The sequence below is a fragment of the Pavona decussata genome, unplaced genomic scaffold, assembly GCF_977016875.1.
Source record: "Pavona decussata unplaced genomic scaffold, jaPavDecu1.1 SCAFFOLD_327, whole genome shotgun sequence".
Classification (NCBI taxonomy): Eukaryota; Metazoa; Cnidaria; class Anthozoa; order Scleractinia; family Agariciidae; genus Pavona; species Pavona decussata.
In genome coordinates, this window is record NW_028145715.1 from 297,590 (window position 1) to 321,359 (window position 23,770).

Sequence of the window (23,770 nt, forward strand, 5' to 3'; positions counted from 1 at the left end):
CTATTATCCAAAAACAGTTGGACTATAGGTCATTTGCAAGAAAGAAAAAAAAAACAAATTAGAGTTTGAGCTGACACTAAAAACAAGAGATCTGAGGTGTTCATAGCAGGATGTAACATTCAATTTCAAAAGATCACAATTACACTGCTCAATCTTGCCGAATACCCCATGATTTTAGCCAATTCGTTGGCCAAGTATGAGGCGATATTCCGAGCGATTTCGCAGGATAATTGTTAACTGTAAGTATGAAACGAAAAACGAGATAAAGTCTGCTAATTCCAGTGAAATGATGCTATCATGAAATAATATCATATTGAACAAAAATAATTCACTCTTAATAGTCAAAACTATTAAGCCAAAACAACAAACCTCCAACTTCATTTAATGGACGTGGTAAAAACTGCCGAAAATATGTCTGTGTTTTTACCTTTCACGCTCCAACACTGACCAGTAACCAAATACTCCTTACACCATGCCAACAGTATCAAACATAAAGTTCATGAGAATAAAGCAAATGATCAGGTTGATATTTCAACCTCTTCCCAGTATCACGGCAATTTTGACCTTTTGTGGAGAAAATGGTGCAACAACACCTTCACTGTTTTTACAAAATAATTCTTATAATAGAAAATCAAGAAAATGAAATCAACTGAATTCTTGAAAGGAACAACTGATGACCTGCTCTAGTGAATTAGGGAAACGAAAACGCGAGAAGTTGAAAGGAGTTAGACTAACTTTTTTCAAGTTACGTTCCATTCCAACCCAGTCCATCTGTGGCCAGACACTCATCAATAGTCTTAGTACACTGAGGTGATAATTTACGACAATTTTTTTAGTTTTTTCATATAACGCCAAATTCCTGTGATACTTCCCTTTTAAGTAATATAAGGAGGCCAGTACGGAGACCATTTATGTTGACATTGAGGTTAAAAGGGTCGAGAGAACTGTGTCTCAATTGTATTTGTAAGGAACACTGTGCAAGAAAGCTGAAAATAGCCTTGAAGTGGTCGCACTGCAGAACCGATAGAACTCTAACACTGTTTCGTTACTTACTTTGTTGTAATGTTTGCCTCAGCAGGAAGGACATCCATCCTCACATCCAGACCTATAGGTTAATTAATAGGACAAAAGCATCAATCATAAATGATTAGATGGGAGAGCGAAGAAAATAACAAATGTCTAAAGGCGCTTTCCATTTGTCAGAACTGGCTGGCCAGTTCAATCATTTCGCAAACAAAATACACCAGTTTGAACGACAGTTATGTGCTACTTTTTTGAATTGCTTCAAAATGGTACACACCGTTGAGTGATCCTCAGAATGTGCCATTTTGAAAAATTCGAAGAATCTGTCCTTCAAATTGGAACAATCCATTACCAGACGGACCAACCAGTCTGGCCAGCCAGTTGTTTTTTTATCATTGTTATTGTTTTTGATTTTGATTTTGTTTTTGTTTTGTTCGTTTTGTTTTGTTTTTTTTTCTGTTTTATTAGGCAAAGTCTCCGGTAGCTCAGTGGTAGAGTATCCGAACTAGTAATCGGAAGGTCTTAGGTTCGACTCCTGATGGGAGCACTCGGATTTCCTTTTTCCGAGTATGCCTGTGTGGATAACTGAATAATACATCACGCTCATCACAGTTTCACGTAAGAAATGACTCATTTCCTCCAGCCATCGATCGTTGTTTGTCCCCGTCAGTCAAGTTAACCTTAAAGTACCACATAGTAATACGTCTGGGATTTTGTTATCTGTACCCGCAGATATCGTTATTTCCCGCACGATTCTGGCCCGAGGCGAAAACTCCCAGAAGGCAGGGTCCTGTGAAAATCTTGCATGTAAGTATTTAAGAAAATAAATTGTTTCCTGATCCGGTCGTATTGAAGATTGGAAAGCAAAATTAGCTCCCTCACTTGAAAAGGATTCCGCCAGAAATCGAAAGCTTGTCACGCTTTAAATTGTTTTAGATCCAAACTACAAAGTAAGTAATCTACAAAGTAAGAAGTACGCTGTATACCAGGCGGCCACGCGATGACTAAGAACATTATTAAGCCTCACAGATGTGCAAATATTCAATAAAGAAGACTAACCTTCTACCTCCACCTTCCCAACATGGCGACCCATGGAACTAAGAATGACAGTTACTTCTTCTATCTGTGCCACAATCTTGAAGTTCACCACGTCAGAATCGCTTTGTGGTTTTTCTTCTGCAAACAAGAACACTCCAAATTAGCAAACGATAAATGTCGTAGAGAGTAGAGCAATTATTACTAGAAAAACGTCTTCTTTTGTCCCCATCACATTGTCACTGCTATAGCGTTTTCAGTAGTTAACACGGTAAAGCATTGTCCAGAATTTACCATTCTAAACGTGAGTGGGGAACTTTAAAAAAAACACAAACACAAAATATGATATAAAGTTTTGAGTCTGTGAATAAAACCATTAAAACGCTGCTGTTTTTTTTTTTTTTTTTCACGTACTACGGTAAAATTCTTAAAGTTAAGAAGAAAAGATTGTTTTCACTCCTCAGATCTGGAAAAAAAACGCAGCACGGCATACCAATTCAAATGTCGACCAGAGGATGATTCAAGTGCATTACCTTTAGTAGAGGCAGAGTTATCGGGCTGATCTTCCTCAGTAATTGTCTCCAGAAGTCGCTGAGGGACAGCGGCCCAATCCGGTTCCTTGCCAGTACTAAATACCGAGTAAAATATCAATAGAATGGCTTTAAATTGAGTGTTGTAACCAAAGTGACTACTTTGGCCAATCACAGCACGCGCAAACAGCGCAATGAACCAATCATAACTCGAAACAAAGTTCAAACGACGGAAAACGCGGGAAAACGCGTACCAACAAGTCACGTTTGCATTTGGTTTTCCAAGGTTTGTTTGCAATTACAGAACACAGAAAAACAAAATCAAAGCAAATGCGAGTCAATTTCCACAGTTGAAATCCGCTTGATAGGTTTGCCTTAGTTTGCTCTCAACTAGGGAAGGCCAAGATATAAAATTATGGACAATCTTAGTGCCCAAACCGATCTGAAAAAGAGGTAGGACTGCTTTAAAGCAGAGTTCGGTAGTTTTCTTTGCTCACACTTTAGTTCGAACCATGATGCACACCTCAAGGTTTAGGTTAACAGAGGTTATGCATCAAATCAATTACGCGAACCAATTTTTCTACTTCTGCACAAGTTGGTTATCCCTGTGGTTATTGATACCTCTTAAAAACTGAGGATAATGGGATATTTGATCACTTGAAAACTTGTGGGAAGAGAAGATTTCAAGTCCCATGTTCACTTTCCAGCTGCGATAAAATATAAATGCGTTTGCATCATTAAGTTACCTCTGAAACAGACTGAGCACAAATAATTGAAAGCTTGCTATGGCCTCTTGCTTGGCTGTGATTCTCAAAGAGCTAAACCTCGCCTCCACAAACTGCTCGACTGAGTGAAACTTGGTCTTAAAGTCTGGACCGGTGGGATCAGCCTTAAAAATAGCAACAATTAGCGCTGAATGGTGCTCTTCAACTTCCTTTATATCTACAGACAGTCACTTGACATCAGTGAGCCTTTGTAGCCTGTACTATCAGAATCCCATCTCCCCTCACCCCCATGACGAGTTCATAACCAACACACCATGAACGCCCAATAACAAAACACTCGTTTTGCTTCTGTGTGTCATCAAAGGCCCAAGTATTTCAGATAACGAGATGATGACATTATAAATCAACCTACTTTCCCCATAAGTATCAGTAGATAATATTTTATTTCTGTGGAATTCTTTCTTTCGTTACTTTCTCTTAATTCCTGCAATACTAGAACTTGCGGAACTTTCTTCGCCTTGTTTCGTTATTTGATTATCCACTTTACTCATTCAATCGTTCATTCCCTCGTTATGTTTATGAGGTAGGGGATAAAAATAGAAATACCTTAGTGTAATTGACCGTAATCCAATCTTTTGCAGAAGAAGAGGTTAACACACAAAGGTTGGAGCCATCTACATCTGTAGATTAGAATGAAAGTAAACTTAGACACAAGGTCTTCCTCTTTGATTTGTTTTGGTGTGATACAATCTACCCGACAGCTTGAATGGTCGACATTTAGCAATTACGATGAACTGAACGCGATTTGGTACATGAACGGTTTACCAAAAAATAATCATGCTGTTTTTGCACATTTAAGTCTTATCGTAATTTAGATAGAATCTTGTTGCAATGCAAGCGACCCTTGCTCGCCAACGAGTTCTCAGTAGCTCAGAGGTTAGAGCATCCGATCTAGAACACGGAGGGTCGTGGGTTCGAATCCTATCTCGGGCTCAGATTTTTTCTGTGTGCTCTTATGGTTGCTTCTTTACATCTCCCTGTATTTTCCTTTGTTTAAAAAATAACGACACCTGAATTACCTGACTGTCATACTTGTAGCGAAAGCCAAATGAAAACACAAGCACACAAATAGTCAATTACCTTTCCAGTGGTTATCAAGGAGCTGAATAAACCCAAGCTTAACCTTGGCATGAACATCCCAGGAATGAACAATCAAATCTGCTCCAAGATCTCTTATTTCCAGACTCAAATACGGGGCATCACCTGCAGACTGTTCATCTGCTTTTTCTACCGTTATAAGGAGCTGAAAGGGTTTGGAATTAAATTAACTAAAGTAAAATTTCAGATATATGCAAATCACAATATTTATAGCATTGGTAGAAATCTGAATCTGAAATCAGATGGTGCAAGGAATTCGTGCATATGGTTTACCAAAAAAGACAAGACTATTTTGCCGCCACTCAAGGCATGCAAGCTATCAAAGAATCGAAAACTGTCTATTTCTTTTTTTGTATGTTTTTTCTCCGTCTCACTCTGCACAAAAATAGCTGTTGAACCCTTTATAGCATTGTTGTGACTAGCATAATCGAGAAAGTGAATTACGAAAGAATATGAATGAAATTGAAGAGGCTGCACTTTTGGCTAATCTATAAAAGAATCTCTTCCTTCGTTTAATTTGCTACGTCAGGAAAATATTACATGAAGTAACTAATGATGATCTCTGATACATACCTTTCCAACGGTAAACGTTCCAGCCAATTTGATCTTGTCTACGTCGTGGCCGGCACCCCTGCTGGCTGGTCGTTCACTTTCAGAACTGCAATACCGTAGACATTATTCACAAAATGATAAAAGAAACGGCATTGCTTGAACTATTCCAAGGGAACAGGGAAAAAAGTTCTCTAGCGACTTCATTCGATTTAGATACTAGGTTTCCTCGCCATTTTTATTGTAAGGTATGGTAAACTGACAAAAATAAATTGGAAAATTTCTAAAAATTCCTAGACCCCTATAGCTAAGCATAAAATTGAGCACCATAAACAGTTTCCCTTGGTTCGGTGTGATAAAGAAATACATGCAAATATTTCAATTCTTCCCTAATATGCAGCTACTAGTCACCTCAACTCCTCACAAAATGAACTGAAGTTCTGTAAGACAGGATTCCTTAGACACTCAACTCTTAGTATTTGTCTTGTAAATGGCAACATTGTCTAACCGAACGCATACCTTTCTTCTGGAACATTCTCTTCTGCATCATACCAAATGTCTTGCTCTAATATAACAAAAACAACACAGAAATGAGGACATTAAAAGGTCAACATCCTGTATCAAATGTAACATGCACAATTGCTGTTTTAACAGTTAAAAATCGTGCAGACATGTAGTTTTTATCTATGTCCATAATTCGTAGATTGAATTCGAAGCAATTGGCTGAACATGCGTATTTCCTGTGTTAGTGGTTTCTGTTACCTTTTGTTCGAGGAGGGTAATTTAATTTGATGTCGTTTTGCTAGCCATTTGGCCGTGGGCACGTTTCATTGGTATATTGCGGGAAGATTTTCTACTGACAACGACCACACCAACGCCACACTTTGAGATTATCTTGGTGATAACTTTTCTTCCAACACTTTCCCAAAAAACAACGCCTTTTGTGTGCTTTTCTCTGTTAACCCGCACTCAAAAATACGTTAAAAATACCTTTGCAGTTTATGTTGCAAACTTTTCTGATATTTGAAAAAGTTTCGCTTAACATAAGAAGCTTTGTTGATGTTAAACCACTTAAAAATAGCTAAAACAGTTATAATTCATGTTGCAATACTTCCTATTATTTGACTCGGTATACGTTGCAAGAAAAGTTAGTCAAACATAAGAAGCAAGTCAAATCAGCAGTTTTGTGTTGATTACCGTCCTTTGAACGAACCCAATAAGCAAGTGGAATGTTACCCACTTCCACGTAAAAAATGACAACCCATTGACGAGAAAGGTTGATATTGGAAATAAATGAATGTAATGCAGAAAAATAGAAGAACTCACTAGAATTTGTTTTGCAAACGATTTTGCCAACACGCTATGATGCTAGAGGTAATATTTTACACACGTTGGTTTGTTATACGTTCTAAGACTAGCTGAAATCAACAGTAAATAACAAGTTGGGCAAAACAGGCTCCCTATTTGACATTTTTATCAACAACGTTGATAAAAAGATCAGATCATAAGCATCGTTTAAGTAGTATGTACAGTGCCTCAAGTCCTTTCAAAAAAACTTGTTACCTTCAATGCTGAGTAACCTTGCTGCCAATGCACGATCGACCACAGCTTGGAGATCACTAGCCTCATCTAGGGAAAGTGTCGATGAGCTACGTTTCCAATCTCGCTGTCAGGAAAAAAAATTCATCACAAACAACTGACATAGAAAAGGTTATGACTATGTGTCCATTCTCTCTAGAACTTATTCAGCAAACTCTGCTTGGAAGTTCAAATTGAGCTAGTCATAGGCATATATGCATCTCACATTTATGACCGGAAGCAAACAAGGAATTCTACAGATACAGTCCAACCTCCACTAACGGACACCTCCCCTAAGCGGTCATGTTCTCAGCTACATACAAACACTACATTTTTGACCTCCTACAAGCGAACACATCCCTTAAGCGGGCATTTTTTCTGGTCCCAAAGGTGTCCGTTTATGAGAGGCGCAACTGTACAACAAGTCCCCAGTGACGTTTGGGAGCTCTTGGCTATAAACAGCTATTCACTTGCTTTAACTGATTTCATTTTACCTTGGAAAAAACGTCAGCCCGTTTTTCTTCAAGTAACGAAGGTTCTTGCACTCCAACAGGCAGGTGGTCTAAAAACTAAGGAAATGACTCTTTTAGCATAAAACCCCATATTTGTGTTGTTTAAATAAGAATTTCAACATTGTATGCGCAAATTCCATTGTATATCACGATACGTATGCGTTGTTTAAAAATATTTTCTGAAAGCCAAACAATGCCAACATAACTTGGACACAGCTAGGGCTACGAGATAGGCGGGAAAACGCTTAAAAAAAGGCTAGGGATGTTTAAAAAGAGCTCTCAATCATACCTCTATCAGCATCTGGAATTTTTCATCAGACAATTTGAGATGAAGGGAAGGAAGTACAGATGACACTTTGAATCTTAAAAAAAGACACAAACTAAGATCAACAAAACTTGCGGCGGCTTGTTTTACCTAATAAGTTCACATATGAACGCATTGTTCATTACATATACAAAATGGTTATCGTTTGCAGGATTTTGTAAGCATTCTACCAGTGAATGGAGAACGTCTGGACAGCGTAAACGCTTCTAAAGGATTTTATCATTGAGATCATACAATGTTCTCCCATCCACGAACTCCTATGCGAGTTTATTGGCCATGCCTACAAATTTAAAATTAGTGTGCTTTGTCGTGGCACATGTGCTCGTTACCATCAACAATATATTTGACATGCATGTTTATAAAGTTGATATGCCACTCTCAATTCAACATGTTCTCAATCGAGCTCTATTCAGTACAATACTTCTCTCAACAAAAACGCTGCAGAACATGTTCATTTCCGGAAATGTTACACTAGGCAACGTTTCCTGTAACTTGAGTTGCAACAGACTTTCGAAACAAGAATGCATCAAGAAAAATTCCCAGGCCATATTCATGTGGTTCAGAATATTTGGCTTCTCCACAAAACCAGGCATTACTTACTCCGGGAGTTCTGCATTGTCGAAGGTTATACTTTTCTGCAACTGGATTGTTACAGCTGTTGACGGTAGTATGTGATGAGGTGAGGTTGAATCGGCCAGTGCTGACTTCCAATTCAAACCTGTGAAAAATTATGTGACAGAAGTCAGTGCTTGCGAGAGAAAATTAGGTAAAGACAGGAAAACCCTAGTATAGCCCTTGGGATATGTGAATTTCACTTAAGTTATTTTTAGACATCGTGAAAACGTAAGTCTGTTTCCCGAGACGTCCGCAAACGTATCTAGATGCTTGTAAATGCCACTAAGGAAAGCCATACTGAAAAATTCAAAAACCGCCATTACACAATGCGACGTTGGCACACTCCGATGACTTCCCGTGACGTCACAATGAATGTCCCCTTATTTTCTCTTGGTTCTTGACGAAAAATATAGGGCGAACTGTTTTATTTCGATTATTTATTTCTTAATTTTTTTATCATAATCAAACTTAAAATAAAAATTAGACTGAAAGATTTGTTTGTTGCTTATAACGGTTTACATAGTCTGTTCTTTTACGCATCACACAGAAACCACATATTCGTTGAAGACAACAACCTAGTCATGGATGTTGGATTTGCCAAACATAAGCTTACCCCTTTTCATGATCATGACTTGAACATCGTCTAATGTCATCTCAAACTTGTCATAGAACATTTCCTCCAACTCGTGATCGGAAGCTTTCTAAAGAAAAACAGAATAAACAACATCGTTCAACAAAAGACAACAACACCAACATTTTTTTTGTTTGTTTGTTTGTTTGTTTTTTTGCCAATCATGCAGAAAGTTGTAAGTAGTTACACTGGACTCAGTTTGGCAAAAAAGCTACTCAGAGTAGCTAAACGTGCTGAGTAGTTTATGTATAAATGTTTTAAGTACGTCAAATACCCATTCCTTTCAAGCTGTGTACAAGATATCTCAACTGCAAACAAAGCACAAGTTAAAAAGTTCAAGTATGTTAAAATTCGCTAAAGGGAAATACAAAGTCAATGGACCCAATGGATTTAACATGTCAAGTGACTTACCTGTGTCTGCCCATAACTTTGGTGTTTAAAGAATCAACGGGCGAATTGATACTCCTCTTGGATAGAATAACGGGCAATTGACTTATTTCAAAGGAACTCTAAAACCTTGTGTTAAGAAGGAAAACTGAACTACTTATGGTTACAAAAATATAACGTGGTTCATGTACATACTCTAACACTTGCGTCGCGAGAGGCCAGATTGCTGACCACGGTAAGATGTCCCAAGTCAACTAACAAAACATTCCCATCTCTAAAACGCAAAGAGACAAACATTCATTATCCCAACTCTTAAAGAGCCTCACAAGCCAATAATTTAACGAGCTAAATTTTAGAATTGAGTGTAAGACTTTGAGTACCTTTGCAGAGTTCCATATTCAGGAATCACAACGAAAGGTGACCGCACATCAATATCAAGGTTAGTGACCTTCAAGGAAAAAAGTATTCAAAGTCTAAAGATTTGACAACACACCTTCGGATTTAAAATGTTGGCAAAACACTCTTCATACTAAATGAAAAACTAAATAAATCAATTTTAAAACCTGGGGCTTTCCGATTCCGGATCGAATTGGAATTTAAAATAATGTAACAAACAAGCACATTTTGCCATCAAATAGGATTCTTTGGAAGAAAAGGCTTACAAAGAACCAGTGAATTCGAGGAATAAACGCGCAGAATAAAGTTTGAACAATTTTTTGCTGATAACCAAAAATAACAGCACTATTAACACCTAAGTGTAACTTGTCTGCTGAGCTCTAAAACCTCTTGCAACACGCTAGCAACAATTAGACTTTTTGAAAGTTTGATTTAAAACAGATTGACTATGAAAGGTAGCAATGTGTTGTCTAATCTGCAGTTGGCATTTAGGGTTGTACTCGGAGAATAAGTAGGCAGTTACACCATATGTACCTCGTGTTGAGTGATAGCATATTCCAAACCGGCTCTTGTCCACATTCTCAGTTCCTGGAGTTTGTTTGCCGCTGCCACCTCAAGCCTAAATTCAAGAACAACAAAATAGGCAATATAAAAGATGGCCTTTGCGACTTTCAACTCCACTATAATCATTAAAAGCTACAATTCCTCAAACGTTGTCGCATGACATTAGGAATATTTAACGATCCCACGATGGCGTCCTGATAAATTGGGCTAATATTCTTTGGTTAGCACAAAAATATCTATAAGAAGTACTTGAAAGACAAACTCCACTTACTCTTTGAGTTTGGTGTTTTCTGGCATCGTAAAGAATGACACGATTTTATCAATGGTGTGCTGTTAGGAAAAGGTAAAAAAATGTAGGCACGGATTAAAGGAAACACCCAATAATTTTGGTCGACTTCTTTTACATCTTAGCATCCCTCCTTTACAATAAAAGACCACTGAACCACATTCCAGCTTAATTATCAGCATGTGATCTGCTGGATGACACTCAACTCACAAAACTAAACAAAGACTGTTTCTTGCCGTCAATTTTCGTTTTCTTTCCTTTCTTTCTTTCCTTGTGAAGTCAAAGCACCTTACTGAGGTCTTGCCTTCAACGATTTCAAGAAGAAGTAATCAAAAATGTCTTTCACTTGATTACGCACCTTCTCAGGTGAGCATCACTCTAAGGTGGACAATTGTAATTAGCTCGAACATAGCTTATTTTTGAGAGATTTTACTGTTTTACAAAAGATAAGTCTGACAAATCAAAAACTAAACGTATTTATTAATACTTACAGAATCATATGTTGCCTCAATAGGCTCCACCTTCAAGGTTACCGCATAGTCTGCTCTCAGTTTCAGAGGCTTTGTTTCAAATGTGCAATCCACCAAAGGAGTACCTTGTTCTAAATTAATCCCAAAAATGATGTTAAATGTAAGAAGTGAAACCAAAAACTCACAACTCACAAGTAATCACTTCCAGTCAGGTTACTGAAACACAGTCAATGACAGCAACCGATTTCAACAACGTCCTCACCAAGACAACCACAAACAGCATGAAATAGTCCCAAATCCAAGTCTCCAAGCTCTTATGTAGATGAAACGTTAATGCAAATTAAACTTCTCTTGGCTTCGTTACACTTTATTACATTCCACATAAAGAACAAGTGGGAGGCGGCGTGGCCTAGTGGTTAGGCGCGCCGGACATGTAATCCCAGGTTCAAGTCCCGCTCCATGGCCACGCTTTGTAAATAGCCAACTGATTTACCTCCCACCAGTTGGAATTGTTAGGAAATGTTATTTTCAGTTTGCATATTTATTTCACTGGTTTAAAATGTCCCCAATTAGCGCTACAGCGCTAAATACCTCGACACTTAAATAAAGTCATTTCAGGCGAGTGCAACAGGCGAGCATGCAAGACAATTACCTCCAGCGAGGAGAAGTGTGTTCACGCAGGAAGAAATTTTCGCGCGAGTTCACTTTGCTATCCCCAAGGAAAATAGAGTTCTACTCGTACTCTAAAACCTTTCGAACCATATTCAAAGTTATTGATTCAAAACCCAATGCTAATACTCACTAGTGAGAGAGGCCTTGGATGAGACAAGACACGGCTTGTTTTCTTTATCGTCTGAGGAGCCCAGCATCTTAAAACTGTTAATCTTGACGTGAGCCCTGTATTACAAATTGAAAATGTGACGGCAAATGTCTTTACTCTATACTCAGGAATTTTATAGATGAACTGTCCAAGTATTAGCTAACAGCTTTATATACGCACTTCGGCAATTTTAGAAGCAATGTTTCTAATTACACGCCTAATTCCAAGGTTTGTAGCCCTCTAATCTAACTGACCTGAGCTATTTTGTTCCAAGAAGATATTGTACATTAGTAACTGTTATATATACATATCAAAACGAAATCAACAGCCATCTTACAGACGTTTGTTATTACTTTCTTAATGTAATACAACGTAGTCTGAACACAACTGTTCTTTACATAAAATTATGTAACTTACCGAAAAGCTGATTGTGCTGGTCTGTGTTCTAAACTTGTCTCGAATCCTTCTGTGTCAAACTGCGCTATTTCACTGAAACATTATTTTAAAGAAGCATGAATGTGAAAGAACTAATTTTAAGAAGAATTTTTATCCACTGCAGGGAGCATACCGGTTACTTGACGAGTGGAGAGGAACACATTTTCAATGAAGATCTGCACTTGGTAAACGCGATCTACTAATTAAGATCGCGTTTGTATACTGATAATACTTATTCCGAAATACGAATGCTGAAATGGAGTATCGATTTCTTGGTCTAGGTAAATTTGGAAAGAGGTACCTGTAAATGTAAGCTCGCACACGATGTACAAGAATCATTGTGACGCGAAAAACCCCAGACATCTCTTATGGGCTTTTTAGGTGTTATTTTACAGCCTCTAACTTTGGAGCACGGTAAATCGCTCAGGCACCCTGTTACGCCACAAAATGTAATAACTGACACAAAATGTAATAGTAACGCAAAATGTAATACCTTTTGACGCAAAATGTAATAACTTTGTTAACGCAAAATGTAATAACTTTTGACGCAAAATGTAATACCAGAAAGTAACGCAAAATGTAACAACGCAAAATGTAACAGTATTTTCAGTCGGTCTTTACAGTATGTTGGGAGGGGAGGAACACAGCATCTGCGATGCTGCATTTTACCCGGGGGTTGACTTTGATTGTTGTCTGCAGATATTTGATTTCTGCTGATTCAAATTGCATCAAAAAAGAAGTACGCGATGATTGACCATTTTAAAAGTCATTTCCCACGCTAAATAAAGCCGCGGTAAATTTTACCGTTGTAACATGCGGTTACACGTGAATTGTTTATGATGGTAAATTAGTCGCTCTTACGGCTTCATTCGAGCTACAATAGCTGTAGGGGAAATAATCGCTGGCGATATGGCAAGATTTAATGTTATCAAGGACGGCGGATCATTTTCCAAGTTGTGGTGGTGGCAGGGGGGGGGGGAGGGGAGTAACTAGTAACATGAAATGGGAAGGCTGAAGAAATTCTTCTTCTCTTCCCTGTAACTTCCATCTTAACGTGAAATCTGATATATCGGCAATAGCGCGAAGCAGAAGAGACTTGTTTAAATTAACATTTTTTTGCAGCTTCGTGTTGGTTTCAAATGAAATATCGTGATTGGCTTTCTTGCCTTGGGTATCGAAAAACCCTATTTATTTACCAAGTTAAATGTTATGGGCGCTTTTTTTATTCTTTTTGACATATCAATGCATATTCTCCATGGTAAGTTTATCTCGGGAAAGTACGGTGACATGCACCACACCAAATTTCTCACGGAAAAAGGATCATTTACCATGGTACTCAGTACCGTGAAAGGCGTAGAGTGGGGCAAAAAATGAAGCCGTAAGAGCGACTTATTTACCACAATAAACAATTCACGTGTAACCGCATGTTACAACGGTAAAATTTACCGCGGCTTTATTTAGCGTGGGAAATGACTTTTAAAATGGTCAATCATCGCGTACTTCTTTTTGAATCAGCAGAAATCAAATATCTGCAGACAAATAATCAAAGTCAACCCCCGGGTAAAATGCAGCATCGCAGATGCTGTGTTCCTCCCCTCCCAACATACTGTAAAGACCGACTGAAAATACTGTTACATTTTGCGTTATTACATTTTGCGTTACTTTCTGGTATTACATTTTGCGTCAAAAGTTATTACATTTTGCGTTAACAAAGTTATTACATTTTGCGTCAAAAGGTATTACATTTTGCGTTAACAAAGTTATTATATTTTGCGTCAAAAGGTATTACATTTTGCGTTACTATTACATTTTGCGTCAAAAGGTATTACATTTTGCGTTACTATTACATTTTGTGTCAGTTATTACATTTTGTGGCGTAACACACCCTAATAAAAGTGTAAGAATGTACGCATTATACAAGTAACATGACAGAGTGATATGACCCACCTATTTTTGATGTCACAAAGCACAAACGTACATCTGTCAAGGTTGAAGGTTACTCTTGATTTGATGTACTGAAATAAACGGAAAAACAATTAGACAGAGGAGACATAAAATCTGTATATGTCAAATCAATTTAACCTGTGTAAAATCCAGCGCTTAACATTCTCTAAACATCACACACATTCTGCCTTTCATTCCAGTTCTGACAATTTGTTGGTCCATGTAAAGCCGTGCCGTTTTTTATCACCGTTATTTCGGGCAATGAACTGATACATCTCAAGTCAAAAAGAAATGTTGGCCACAATCATCTTCGTACTTATCACAAGGTCATTTCAAGTTCACTGTAACACCCATAACAGATAAGATACTATAACTGTGATGTTCCTAACCTCAATGGGGTATTTCACTCGAACATTCTCATTGTAGTCAATAGCTTTGTACAGCTTGTCTTTCTCCTCAGCAGGAAGGGCTGCAACTGACAGTTTGGACCAGATGTCCTCTTCTGTATGAAATAACAAAGTCTCAAATGATGCATCTGACAATTCAGCACAGATGAATCTTGAATTATAGTTAATTTTAGGACTGCAATCGTTTAAGTTTATAACCGTGGTGCTGCAATTCATGTTGGAAGGACCCCGACTATGCACAATCTTTTGTTTTAACGTTCACGCTACATCTCAATACCTTAGCAGGAACGTTTCTTTTCGTTAGTTGCTCCAACAGTTTTGTGGTTTGTGCACGGTCAAGAATAAAATGATAACAAAAACATTTGTCTGACTTTCTAATCATTACCTTTCATTAACCAACCTCACCTCTTTCGGTGAGCCTTTCAGTGTTCTTCGAGCAAACGTCGATTGAAAATATTCTTTAAATGGAAACAATCGTCAGTAGCTGTCGACACTAAAACACACCTTCGTGTTCCCCATGGTGGGAGGAGGAAAATGAAATAGCTTACCTAATCGGTCTTGGTAATAAATAAACAGTAGAAGTTTTGTGAACTTAAATTTTACTCGCCCGCCCTTGTGACTTGAATTTTATTTTAACCAAACTTCAGCTTACTTAAAACGTTATCACCTTTTTCAAACTCAAACGAGCACTTTCGATCCTTTACAGTAAAGCCAATTTCATTTTTCATGAAATTATCCTATCTATGCAAACTAAAGTTTCCTGAAATCTTTTTTTTTTTTTCTTTATTAATTACTGAATGGATTGCAACCTACCCTCATCCTCTGGATTAATCATTCCCTCATAACCGCTGGAGCTAGTGGAGCTTGCAGAACCAATGCCAAGCCACGCCCACCATGGACTGGACTTCGGCTTCTTATTTGGATTAAACCTCTGGCTGGGAGGAACCTGATGAAAGTCGTTAGCATGAATAAATCATTTGGTAAACTCTTGATTATCTTGAAGGGGCTCACAAATGGGATATTTCTTGTTACCACTGTGAGAGAATTAACAAGCAGGAGGGCGTATTACGTTTATTTCACCAAACTCTCGTCTGCACTAAAACAATTGTTGGTAGACTTTATTTGGTTAGTGTTTTTGTTTTACACCTTTTGGGCTGCATAACGTCCCAGTTATGTTCCAGCCGCTGTGGCAATATCTTCATGGCCAGATATGCCCAGGCTGCCTAGCTCGATTTGATTGAAAAAGAGCTACTTCTGGAATTACTTAAATACTACGTTAAACCCAACTTAGCACAAAGCTAAAACTAAAACATAACATTCTGTTAGTCACGTACTTCTAATTCTGCATGTTTCCGTGCAATCAAAATACTTGGAATATCCAGTTTGTCTTCCAGTGACTAAAAGAAAGAAGAACACGAATTGGCACAACAACCAACTTTGACTAACCTGTAATTAGGCTTCCATAAGTAAAAAATTGCCAAAGTGCTCAAACCTGGACAGTAGATAATTTAGATGGCTGTTCGTCTTCACCAAAACCCTTTAACTTTTCCTTCCAAAGTTCTTTGTAAAGATTGTATTTCTTCCTGCAGCAAAGAAGATGGCAAACACGCATCCATGACACATCTAGATATTTTTTAATTAAACAACAATACTACGACGTCTTTCTTAATCCCCTGACAATAGCAACAAGGGAATATCCTCAGCAGAAAATTAAACACAGATGTTTCGACGAGCGAAATTGCCATAAAAATTTATCTACTGCTAGGTACCTATGTTCCTTTATGCGGGCCCATGTCCAACATCTTATTTTCTCCTCGCAAATTGCAGTGTATGCGTATTTCCACCTGAAAATATAAAATGTATTCATTGTAGTTTTGTACTTTAACACTCTTAGATAAAGAACGTATAACGAGAAAATAAATGGACAACAGAAAAATTAAATTAAATAGAAGAAAGGACCCTTGCAGTTACTTATGCAACTTTAGCAGCTGCGAAAAGAAAACCTAAAATATAATTCAGGTGTGTAAGATTAAAAAGAAGAAAGACCCACTGGTATATTCACCAGTAGTTCATGTATGTTGCAAATATTCATATTCATTTATTCATCCTCCACGGGTATATTGCGAGTTCATAATATGACCAGCTCCCAGTTGGCTTGATAACTCAGTTGGTAGAGCACTGCACCAGCATCACAGAGGTCATGGGTTCGAAACCCGTTCAAGCATGAATTTTATTTTTTTCAGGCTTCCTTTTCTTCTATTTAATCTTTCACCCGCAGTTAACATATATGTTTCATATATTCAAAATATTATATTCAGAAAAATTAAAATGCATCAATGCGTGTCCTTACCATGCAGCTGGGTCCACTGTCACTGGTAAAGCTGGTTGATATCGTAGGTACATTTGATTGACAGTCATTAACTCAAATGATTCAATCATGTCCATCAAGTTGTGAAACTACAAAGAGTAGAACGAAACAGACAACCAAATCCCTTTGCTGCTATGAAATCATTTCATATACATCTAAACTAAGACAACTTGATAATCAAGAATTTTAAGGAATGTATACTAATACTAATACATCATTTATACAAGGCTCTAAAGCACTTAACAAGAAATACCGAACTATAAAGTTACTAACTAGAAATCAGAAAATAATAATGATAAAGTGTAATGACAGGGTCGAGTGGTTAAAAATAAGCAATACGGAACAACTTTTTACGAAACAAAGTTTAGATTTAAGGTTACCGTATACCTTTAGAGTTGTCTCGTGTTCAAGCTATGTAGCGCGTCCGATTTAAACTGTAGATACCTAAACCCCTAAAGCTTATAGAGTGGGCTATTAAAACTTACCAAGAATTTTGAAATAAATTGAATTGTCGACGTTTTAGTGCTGTTTTCTCGAATCAATTTTTCCACTTGAAGGGGACACTTTAAAGAGCTAATACTGAAAGGGAATTTGTTCGTTTGTTTTCAAATTTGGACAGTAGCTAGTTTAGCATATAAACGACAAAAACGTCTCTGCGAATTTTTTTCTTTCGAAATATTTTTTTCTCCGAGAGCGATTTTTGTTTTATCAGCTCCACGTTTTTTTTAAATCCTATTTCGAAAATGTTCTGTAACTTTTCACTGCAATTGAATATAGCAAAACGTAGACACGTTTTTTAGCACTTTGGGTCCAGAAACTGAGAAGGATATTAAATAAGCGAAAAACAAAATTCACTTCGCTATGTAGCTTTCAAAAGGTGATTTGGTCGCTGGCATTAAGAGGTTGTGAAAAATTCGACAATAATTATTAATTTTTTTTCAAAATTCTTGGTATAGTTTAATAGCTAGCTCTAGAAGCTTTAATTTGATATAGGGGTTTAGGTATCTACAGTTTAAACCGGACGCACTACATCGCTTGGACGCGGGACCGGATACGGTAATCTTTAATTGGTTTAGGTTATCAAGAGATCTAATTTCATATGGTACAGAATTCCACAGTTTAGGCGCGGCAACGCTGAATGCACGGTCACCAAACGAGACAGTGCTAATACTTAGAACTTTCAGTAACAACTAGATGATGCCAACCCCCATAATACATTGACACACAAATACTATTTTTCTCACTTTCCATAAGGTAAAACCAAGGTATAATATAGCTTATAGCTATATATCTTTCAAAGAATCCCTAAAAGGAAGGTTATTTGATATACTTGAAACTGTAGACTCCTATATTGAAGTGGAAACGATAATTGACCAAATGAAAAACTGATCATCCACGTCCTTCTCTTTGCAAGTATAATTTGATTCTCCTTTTCCCTTTTCATCTCTTTTCTATTGTAATATTAATGATAATAAAAAATTACATATAATTTACTTTAATTTTGATGCATAGCCTTATCTAAATCTGCGTTATTATGTAAAGTTAAGTTTTTCCGTTTTCCAGCATGTTTGTAATTTATTGTAATTTTTTTTCCCATTATGTTCTCGTGCTCGTCTTGTCCCGCCTCGACTAGCTTTGTGGCCATTTGCGGGACAAGCACCTTATATAATCTGAATTTGTAAATAAATTTGTTGTTGTTGTTGTTGTTAGTTTATAAAACTACTATAATAGCCTGTTCTTTCAGACAAACTATGTGAAGATGTGAAGGGATAAGCTAACTAGATTCAATTTTGTTATCAGAGTGATGAAGAGATGACGACCAGATAATGTCCTTACCAGCTAGGACGCTATGACTGGACTTCAACCTGCTAAACGTATTCCAGTCATTGCATGCTGACAAGTAGAAGTAAGTTTCCAAAAGGTTTTATACCTAACGGGACAGCAAGGGTTCTGCCATCACATTTGGATTGTGCAATACTCCAGATACGTTTCAACAGGCTTTGAAATTCGTTCTGGCCAGACCTTGATTTATAGACTCAGATAAGCCAAGTAACACAGTAAACAGTGTCATTGAGTGAGCGATACCAAAACACACACTCTAACAAAACTACATTATGCCCAAGTGTTCAAGTTTCATTGTTAGGCCTACATAAATCTAAAAAGAACTGAAAAATTGACGTTGATTAATTCTACAAATTTGTTAATGTTCCTGTAAATTGTTTGTGATGTACTTACCTGATTCTGAGAGAACACAAATGACAGTTCTTGCTGTAGCACCTCAATTAAAAGCTATAACAGCAAATACGTATGAGTAATACAGTTTTAAAATAATTAAGCTGGAAGATTTGCTTTGATGCAAAGTACTGGTTCTTTATAGTGATTGCCTTTTTGGAAAATTTATGAGTGCCGACGTTTGGGGTGGTTTATAGCTTCATGAAAATATTCTGATCAATAAACCAATATTGCATTTCTAAATAGTACCAAAGGATTTCGTGGCATATACAGTCAGGCCAAATCTAGATATTTTTCCATTTCTAAAAAAGTTCCATGACTCACTCAGTTAAACAAATCTGTCTATGGTCACGACATACTACAAGAAACGTTTCATCAGAACACGATTAATTTTAAATTATTTTTACAGCTGAAATTCTTTGTAACGCAAAGATTTTTAGAATAGCACAAGTCCTTACATGGGATATTTGAATATCGATAGGGTGTCCTTTTACCTTTGGAGTATCGACAACTATTTTTGATGACTGATCCATAACCACATGACATTCTGCAGACAAAGGCTTGAGAACTAGCAGAACAAAAATGAACGTACGTTAAAGAATTTGATCCCTCATTTTCAGAGTTAATGATGATTTGTATTTTGTTATATAGATTTAAGTATAACTCGTCCTTACTGAATTCGTAATCGGATGGAGTGCTTCCTTTACTTGGGACATCTTCACCCATTAACTCCTGCAAATTAAAATTACAAATGGCTCATTATATTCCAGCACCGATCCAGTAACAGCAAGCGGTCTTTTACAAATAATTCTTGGTAAACCTCAATCACATCCATGCCAATGACTAATGCTTCCATTTCCGATTAATGTGCTTTGTCGACCTACATGTCAACAACATCAGGATTAAGGGGTTTTGAACAAAGACGAATCCCACTTACTTTCCATGAATTCTGTGTTCCAAAAAACGTGGCTGACTCCTGATTTGTGTTCCAGTAGACAGACAGGCAATCAAGACTCACTATCTTTAGATTTCAAAAAACAGAATAATACAATCAAACGTTTGAACTTAACGTCCTTATATTTTTATCCCTAGAGTGTTTGTGGGTGTGCTCTTACCTGAAACTTTCAATCAAACAATATTTCATTGCTATTTTACATGAAAATACTCAATGATCGTTTAAGTAAAAAAAGAACAACGAATGCTTGGGTGATAGTTTCCTAAAGATACTTTGATTCAAGTGTTCAGCTCATTAACTAAATGTAATGCTTCATTTCCTTCAAAATTTTCATACGGGAAACCACCTGCCTAGGGACTCCTCAGCAATGTTCCCTCTTTATTAAAGAAAGCTCGCTTGGTCCTGGAGAGATTGATGAGTTAGAAGCGCTACTTCTGTAAAACTGACATTTCCATAATCAAAACAATTGATGTTCGTGTAAAGACCTAGCCTCGTCTGTACGCAAGAACTAGATATTACATTTAATATACATTCAAAAGAATAAACGAGAAAACAAACCAACAGCACTAAACAATAAACACAAGTGGTTAGCCCTTTGTAAAGAGAGACTTTGTGGATAAATAAGACTGAGATGTGACTATTTAAATACTTGTTAATGTAATAGCAGTGTTTGTTTACCTTGTAAACAGTTTTAGCTGACGCATCCACAACACACTCCTGCCACAGTTCATTTGTTGTCTGAAGGGTTAGATAATTCAGGATCAAATCGCTTGCTTTTAGCTGGGATGAGGCCTTATACAGCAACATCGTATCTAACTTTCTTAGTTTACTTTATTTCTACCTGAAGTTTTGAAAACGGGCCCACTTAAGTAATGCTTGTTTGAGAGTGGGATGCAAATACATTTTTGTGGTTCTCTAAAGTAGCCAATATAAGGTCATGGCGTATTTTTTTTCCTCTCTTCTTTCTCCTCTTTTCTGCGTCATTCTGAACCTTCCTGAGGCTAACAAACCCATATTTCGGTCTCGTTTCATAAGAAATGTTCAACTTGTCATCGCCCATGTTTTCAAAAATGCGGCTAGATATACACACCTGCATTTAAAGCAAGCTTTTAAATGAACTTTAATGAACATTTCAATAATAAGTCACGTATCTTATTGAAAGCCAAAAAAACATACGCAGTTACACACATTTCTTTTTTGTTCAGTTTTCGTTGTTGCCTGTGGAGTAATCATAAATCGCCCGCAGGGATTTTAGCAGGTTGAGAACGTTTTTAAACTTTAGGCCACGCCGATAATTAAGACATTTATAAACTGAGAGCGACAAGCCTGGAGACTGAACAACTCACCTCAGCTGAGAGGTTTTGAAGGGTAAAACCCACAGCAAATGGGGCGCTTGGAGATGTAACCTGTCGGCAATAAAGATATAGTAAGTTAAATTACACTTAAGAATAATGAACAAAGTGATCACTATAGAGATTGGCGTCTGACTACATCACTGTGGGCATCTGTTTACTCTGGAGATAAGTGCAACTGGTGACACAACCCAATTTGGTTGTTGTTGTTGTTGTTGTTGTTGTTGTTGTTGTTGTTGTTGTTGTTGTTGTTGTTAATTTATGCTAGGCAATAATACACCTTCTATCCATTCGCACATTGTAAGCGTTAGTCAATTGGCTATTCAATGCTAATGACAACAACGAAAACCAAACAGTACATGTATATATTTTTACCTAAACGTATAAATAACTTACCTTATCCTCATAGCGGAAGTGAATATCCTTCACTGATATCTATCAAACAAAATCACAGAAAGCTATGTACCTGTTGAACGACTCATGTACTCACTGATCAATGATGTTTATATATTGACTCGGTTACAAGCTGTTACAAGACTCACGATTGTAGAGATACAGTCACTCAGACATTACAAAAAGTATTTATTGGAAATCTAAATTTTTGGCTATTGTCAACAGTCATGCTCCAATCAGAATAACGTGTCAGATCAATCAAACAACTTTGGATCAATTCAAAATGGTCAACATGAAAGTTTTACACCGCACAATCAAGCTTGACTCAGATATGAAGCATGCATGAACACCTTTTTGGTGAGCAGGAAATCTTTGACTATAGGAATTACAAAAATGCTTCGTCCTAACCTGAATTTACGTCATCTGTGCATTATATTAGGTGACGAAAGGGCGATAAATGAGGTTAAACGTTTACTGATTTACCTTCAGGTTCTTTACAACTTGGGCCACAAGTTTGTCAACAAAAGAGTCTGAACCATCTGCTTCATCCACTTGTTTTTCTGATTAACAACGACAACAGCTAAATAAGGTATGAGGTGCAGCTACATTCCAAATACAAGAGAAGACAGAGCCAGTGTGGTTTCTTAGTGATGCCATTTGGATTATGTAATGTCCCCAGTACTTTTCATCTAATGTGTGAAATTTCCTTTTCACCGGGCAAATGCATTCTCCAGAAGACTCATAAAAGTATTCAATATTATGCTGACGTATAAGTTGGACAATCCGCATGAATTTCGAATCTTGGGGAAAGAACGCATTTATAATCTTTCTCACCGCCCAGAAGCCCGCCTCTTCAACACAATATAGAAAAACATATCCCACAAAGGGTTTGGAACATTATATAAAAACCTTGCCAAATTACTTGTACACTCATCCCAGCCTCTACTGTTGAACGCATAATGGTAAATCAACAATTAACCCGATCTATAATTTAAACTTTCTGCCTGGTATGTCTTTTTAATACACTGTCTTTTGCACACCAACCTTCAGTAGTGCTGCCTTCTGTGTGTTGAACTCTCTGATCGATCTGGGCAAGTCGCTTTCTTTTTGCTGCAATTTCGGATGCTTTGGCTCTCTCAGGGTCATATGTTCTGTCTAACACAGATAGGAAACATCAAGCAATTGAGAGGTGTACTAGCATGGTGGTAATCACAATCTGGTTACATATCCTTTCTACCCCCAAAAAGGGTAGGGTTGACTAAAAAAAGTCAGAAAGCACATTTAACGTAAAACATAGGGCCTTCAGAAGCAACCTCTGATGTCCAGGACGTGAACATTCTCTTTGAGGTCTTGAATTTACCAAATGTCAGCACATGGTTTACTAATCTTCAAAGGAACTATGCTATCAATTTTCAGCATAATTTCGAAAGCCAAACTTTAGGAAAGTTTATATCACCAGAATTCTAAAACTAAGGTCCCCATTAAGTGTACGGAAAACATTACTGAGAAGTGGGATGAATGACCAGCTGGGATATGTGATGGAAATGGTTCCAACGTGTACAAGTCTTGGTTATTTTTTAAGTCCTAAGGTTGCATCTTAGATGACATTGGATAACCAAATTGCGTGTCATACTTCCTTTGAAACTTCGCCTAATATCACGGCCCTTTGGTGATCAAAAAGGTAATTGTCATACACGCGCAAAGCAGATACTGAACAAATCTTTGGCTATAAAAAAACCAGGATAATCCATGTGACCATTCCCCTGTTAAATAAGACGGAAGTAGGTATGTACTATGGTATGCAATCCAGCTTACCTCGTATAGGTCCTGCTATTAAATAGACATCATGAACTGTTATTTCATATGGTTCAGAGTAGGGATTTGTCCATGGGATTGTCAAGGATATTTTGCCTGCAAAAGTGAGCATTGTTTTAGTAAGCATTGGGCTACGTGTCACGCTTTGAACTGTCATCACAAAAGTACCAGATTGTGCAAATTGCACCATGTTTCTCACTTTCCTTCCATTCAAATGTCGCCCTAAGTTAAGCCTATTTATGGCGAAAACAGCATATACATGCTC

The 23,770-nt window shown here is 37.3% G+C and overlaps 1 protein-coding gene across 1 annotated transcript in view; it reads right to left on the reverse strand.

Annotated features, from left to right (window-relative positions):
* Positions 1–23,770, reverse strand: part of LOC146453643 (intermembrane lipid transfer protein VPS13C-like) — a 100,500-nt gene that overhangs the window by 69,922 nt on the left and 6,808 nt on the right. Inside the window, exons 4-40 of the mRNA XM_085096421.1 lie at positions 23,506–23,601; positions 22,735–22,845; positions 22,174–22,250; positions 21,694–21,732; positions 21,292–21,351; positions 20,624–20,683; positions 19,928–20,011; positions 19,665–19,722; positions 19,485–19,558; positions 18,994–19,047; positions 16,741–16,847; positions 16,160–16,234; positions 15,883–15,973; positions 15,725–15,787; positions 15,204–15,336; positions 14,373–14,485; positions 13,987–14,054; positions 12,022–12,093; positions 11,587–11,681; positions 10,806–10,915; positions 10,300–10,358; positions 9,999–10,083; positions 9,449–9,516; positions 9,264–9,342; positions 8,664–8,751; positions 8,036–8,153; positions 7,400–7,472; positions 7,093–7,167; positions 6,584–6,686; positions 5,540–5,585; positions 5,045–5,129; positions 4,454–4,616; positions 3,920–3,993; positions 3,335–3,477; positions 2,592–2,686; positions 2,083–2,199; positions 1,054–1,105 (exon numbers count right to left, since the gene is read on the reverse strand). Of these exons, the coding sequence (XP_084952547.1) occupies positions 1,054–1,105; positions 2,083–2,199; positions 2,592–2,686; positions 3,335–3,477; positions 3,920–3,993; positions 4,454–4,616; positions 5,045–5,129; positions 5,540–5,585; positions 6,584–6,686; positions 7,093–7,167; positions 7,400–7,472; positions 8,036–8,153; positions 8,664–8,751; positions 9,264–9,342; positions 9,449–9,516; positions 9,999–10,083; positions 10,300–10,358; positions 10,806–10,915; positions 11,587–11,681; positions 12,022–12,093; positions 13,987–14,054; positions 14,373–14,485; positions 15,204–15,336; positions 15,725–15,787; positions 15,883–15,973; positions 16,160–16,234; positions 16,741–16,847; positions 18,994–19,047; positions 19,485–19,558; positions 19,665–19,722; positions 19,928–20,011; positions 20,624–20,683; positions 21,292–21,351; positions 21,694–21,732; positions 22,174–22,250; positions 22,735–22,845; positions 23,506–23,601 (3,163 nt within the window). The remainder of the gene's footprint in view (positions 1–1,053; positions 1,106–2,082; positions 2,200–2,591; positions 2,687–3,334; positions 3,478–3,919; positions 3,994–4,453; positions 4,617–5,044; positions 5,130–5,539; positions 5,586–6,583; positions 6,687–7,092; positions 7,168–7,399; positions 7,473–8,035; positions 8,154–8,663; positions 8,752–9,263; positions 9,343–9,448; positions 9,517–9,998; positions 10,084–10,299; positions 10,359–10,805; positions 10,916–11,586; positions 11,682–12,021; positions 12,094–13,986; positions 14,055–14,372; positions 14,486–15,203; positions 15,337–15,724; positions 15,788–15,882; positions 15,974–16,159; positions 16,235–16,740; positions 16,848–18,993; positions 19,048–19,484; positions 19,559–19,664; positions 19,723–19,927; positions 20,012–20,623; positions 20,684–21,291; positions 21,352–21,693; positions 21,733–22,173; positions 22,251–22,734; positions 22,846–23,505; positions 23,602–23,770) is intronic.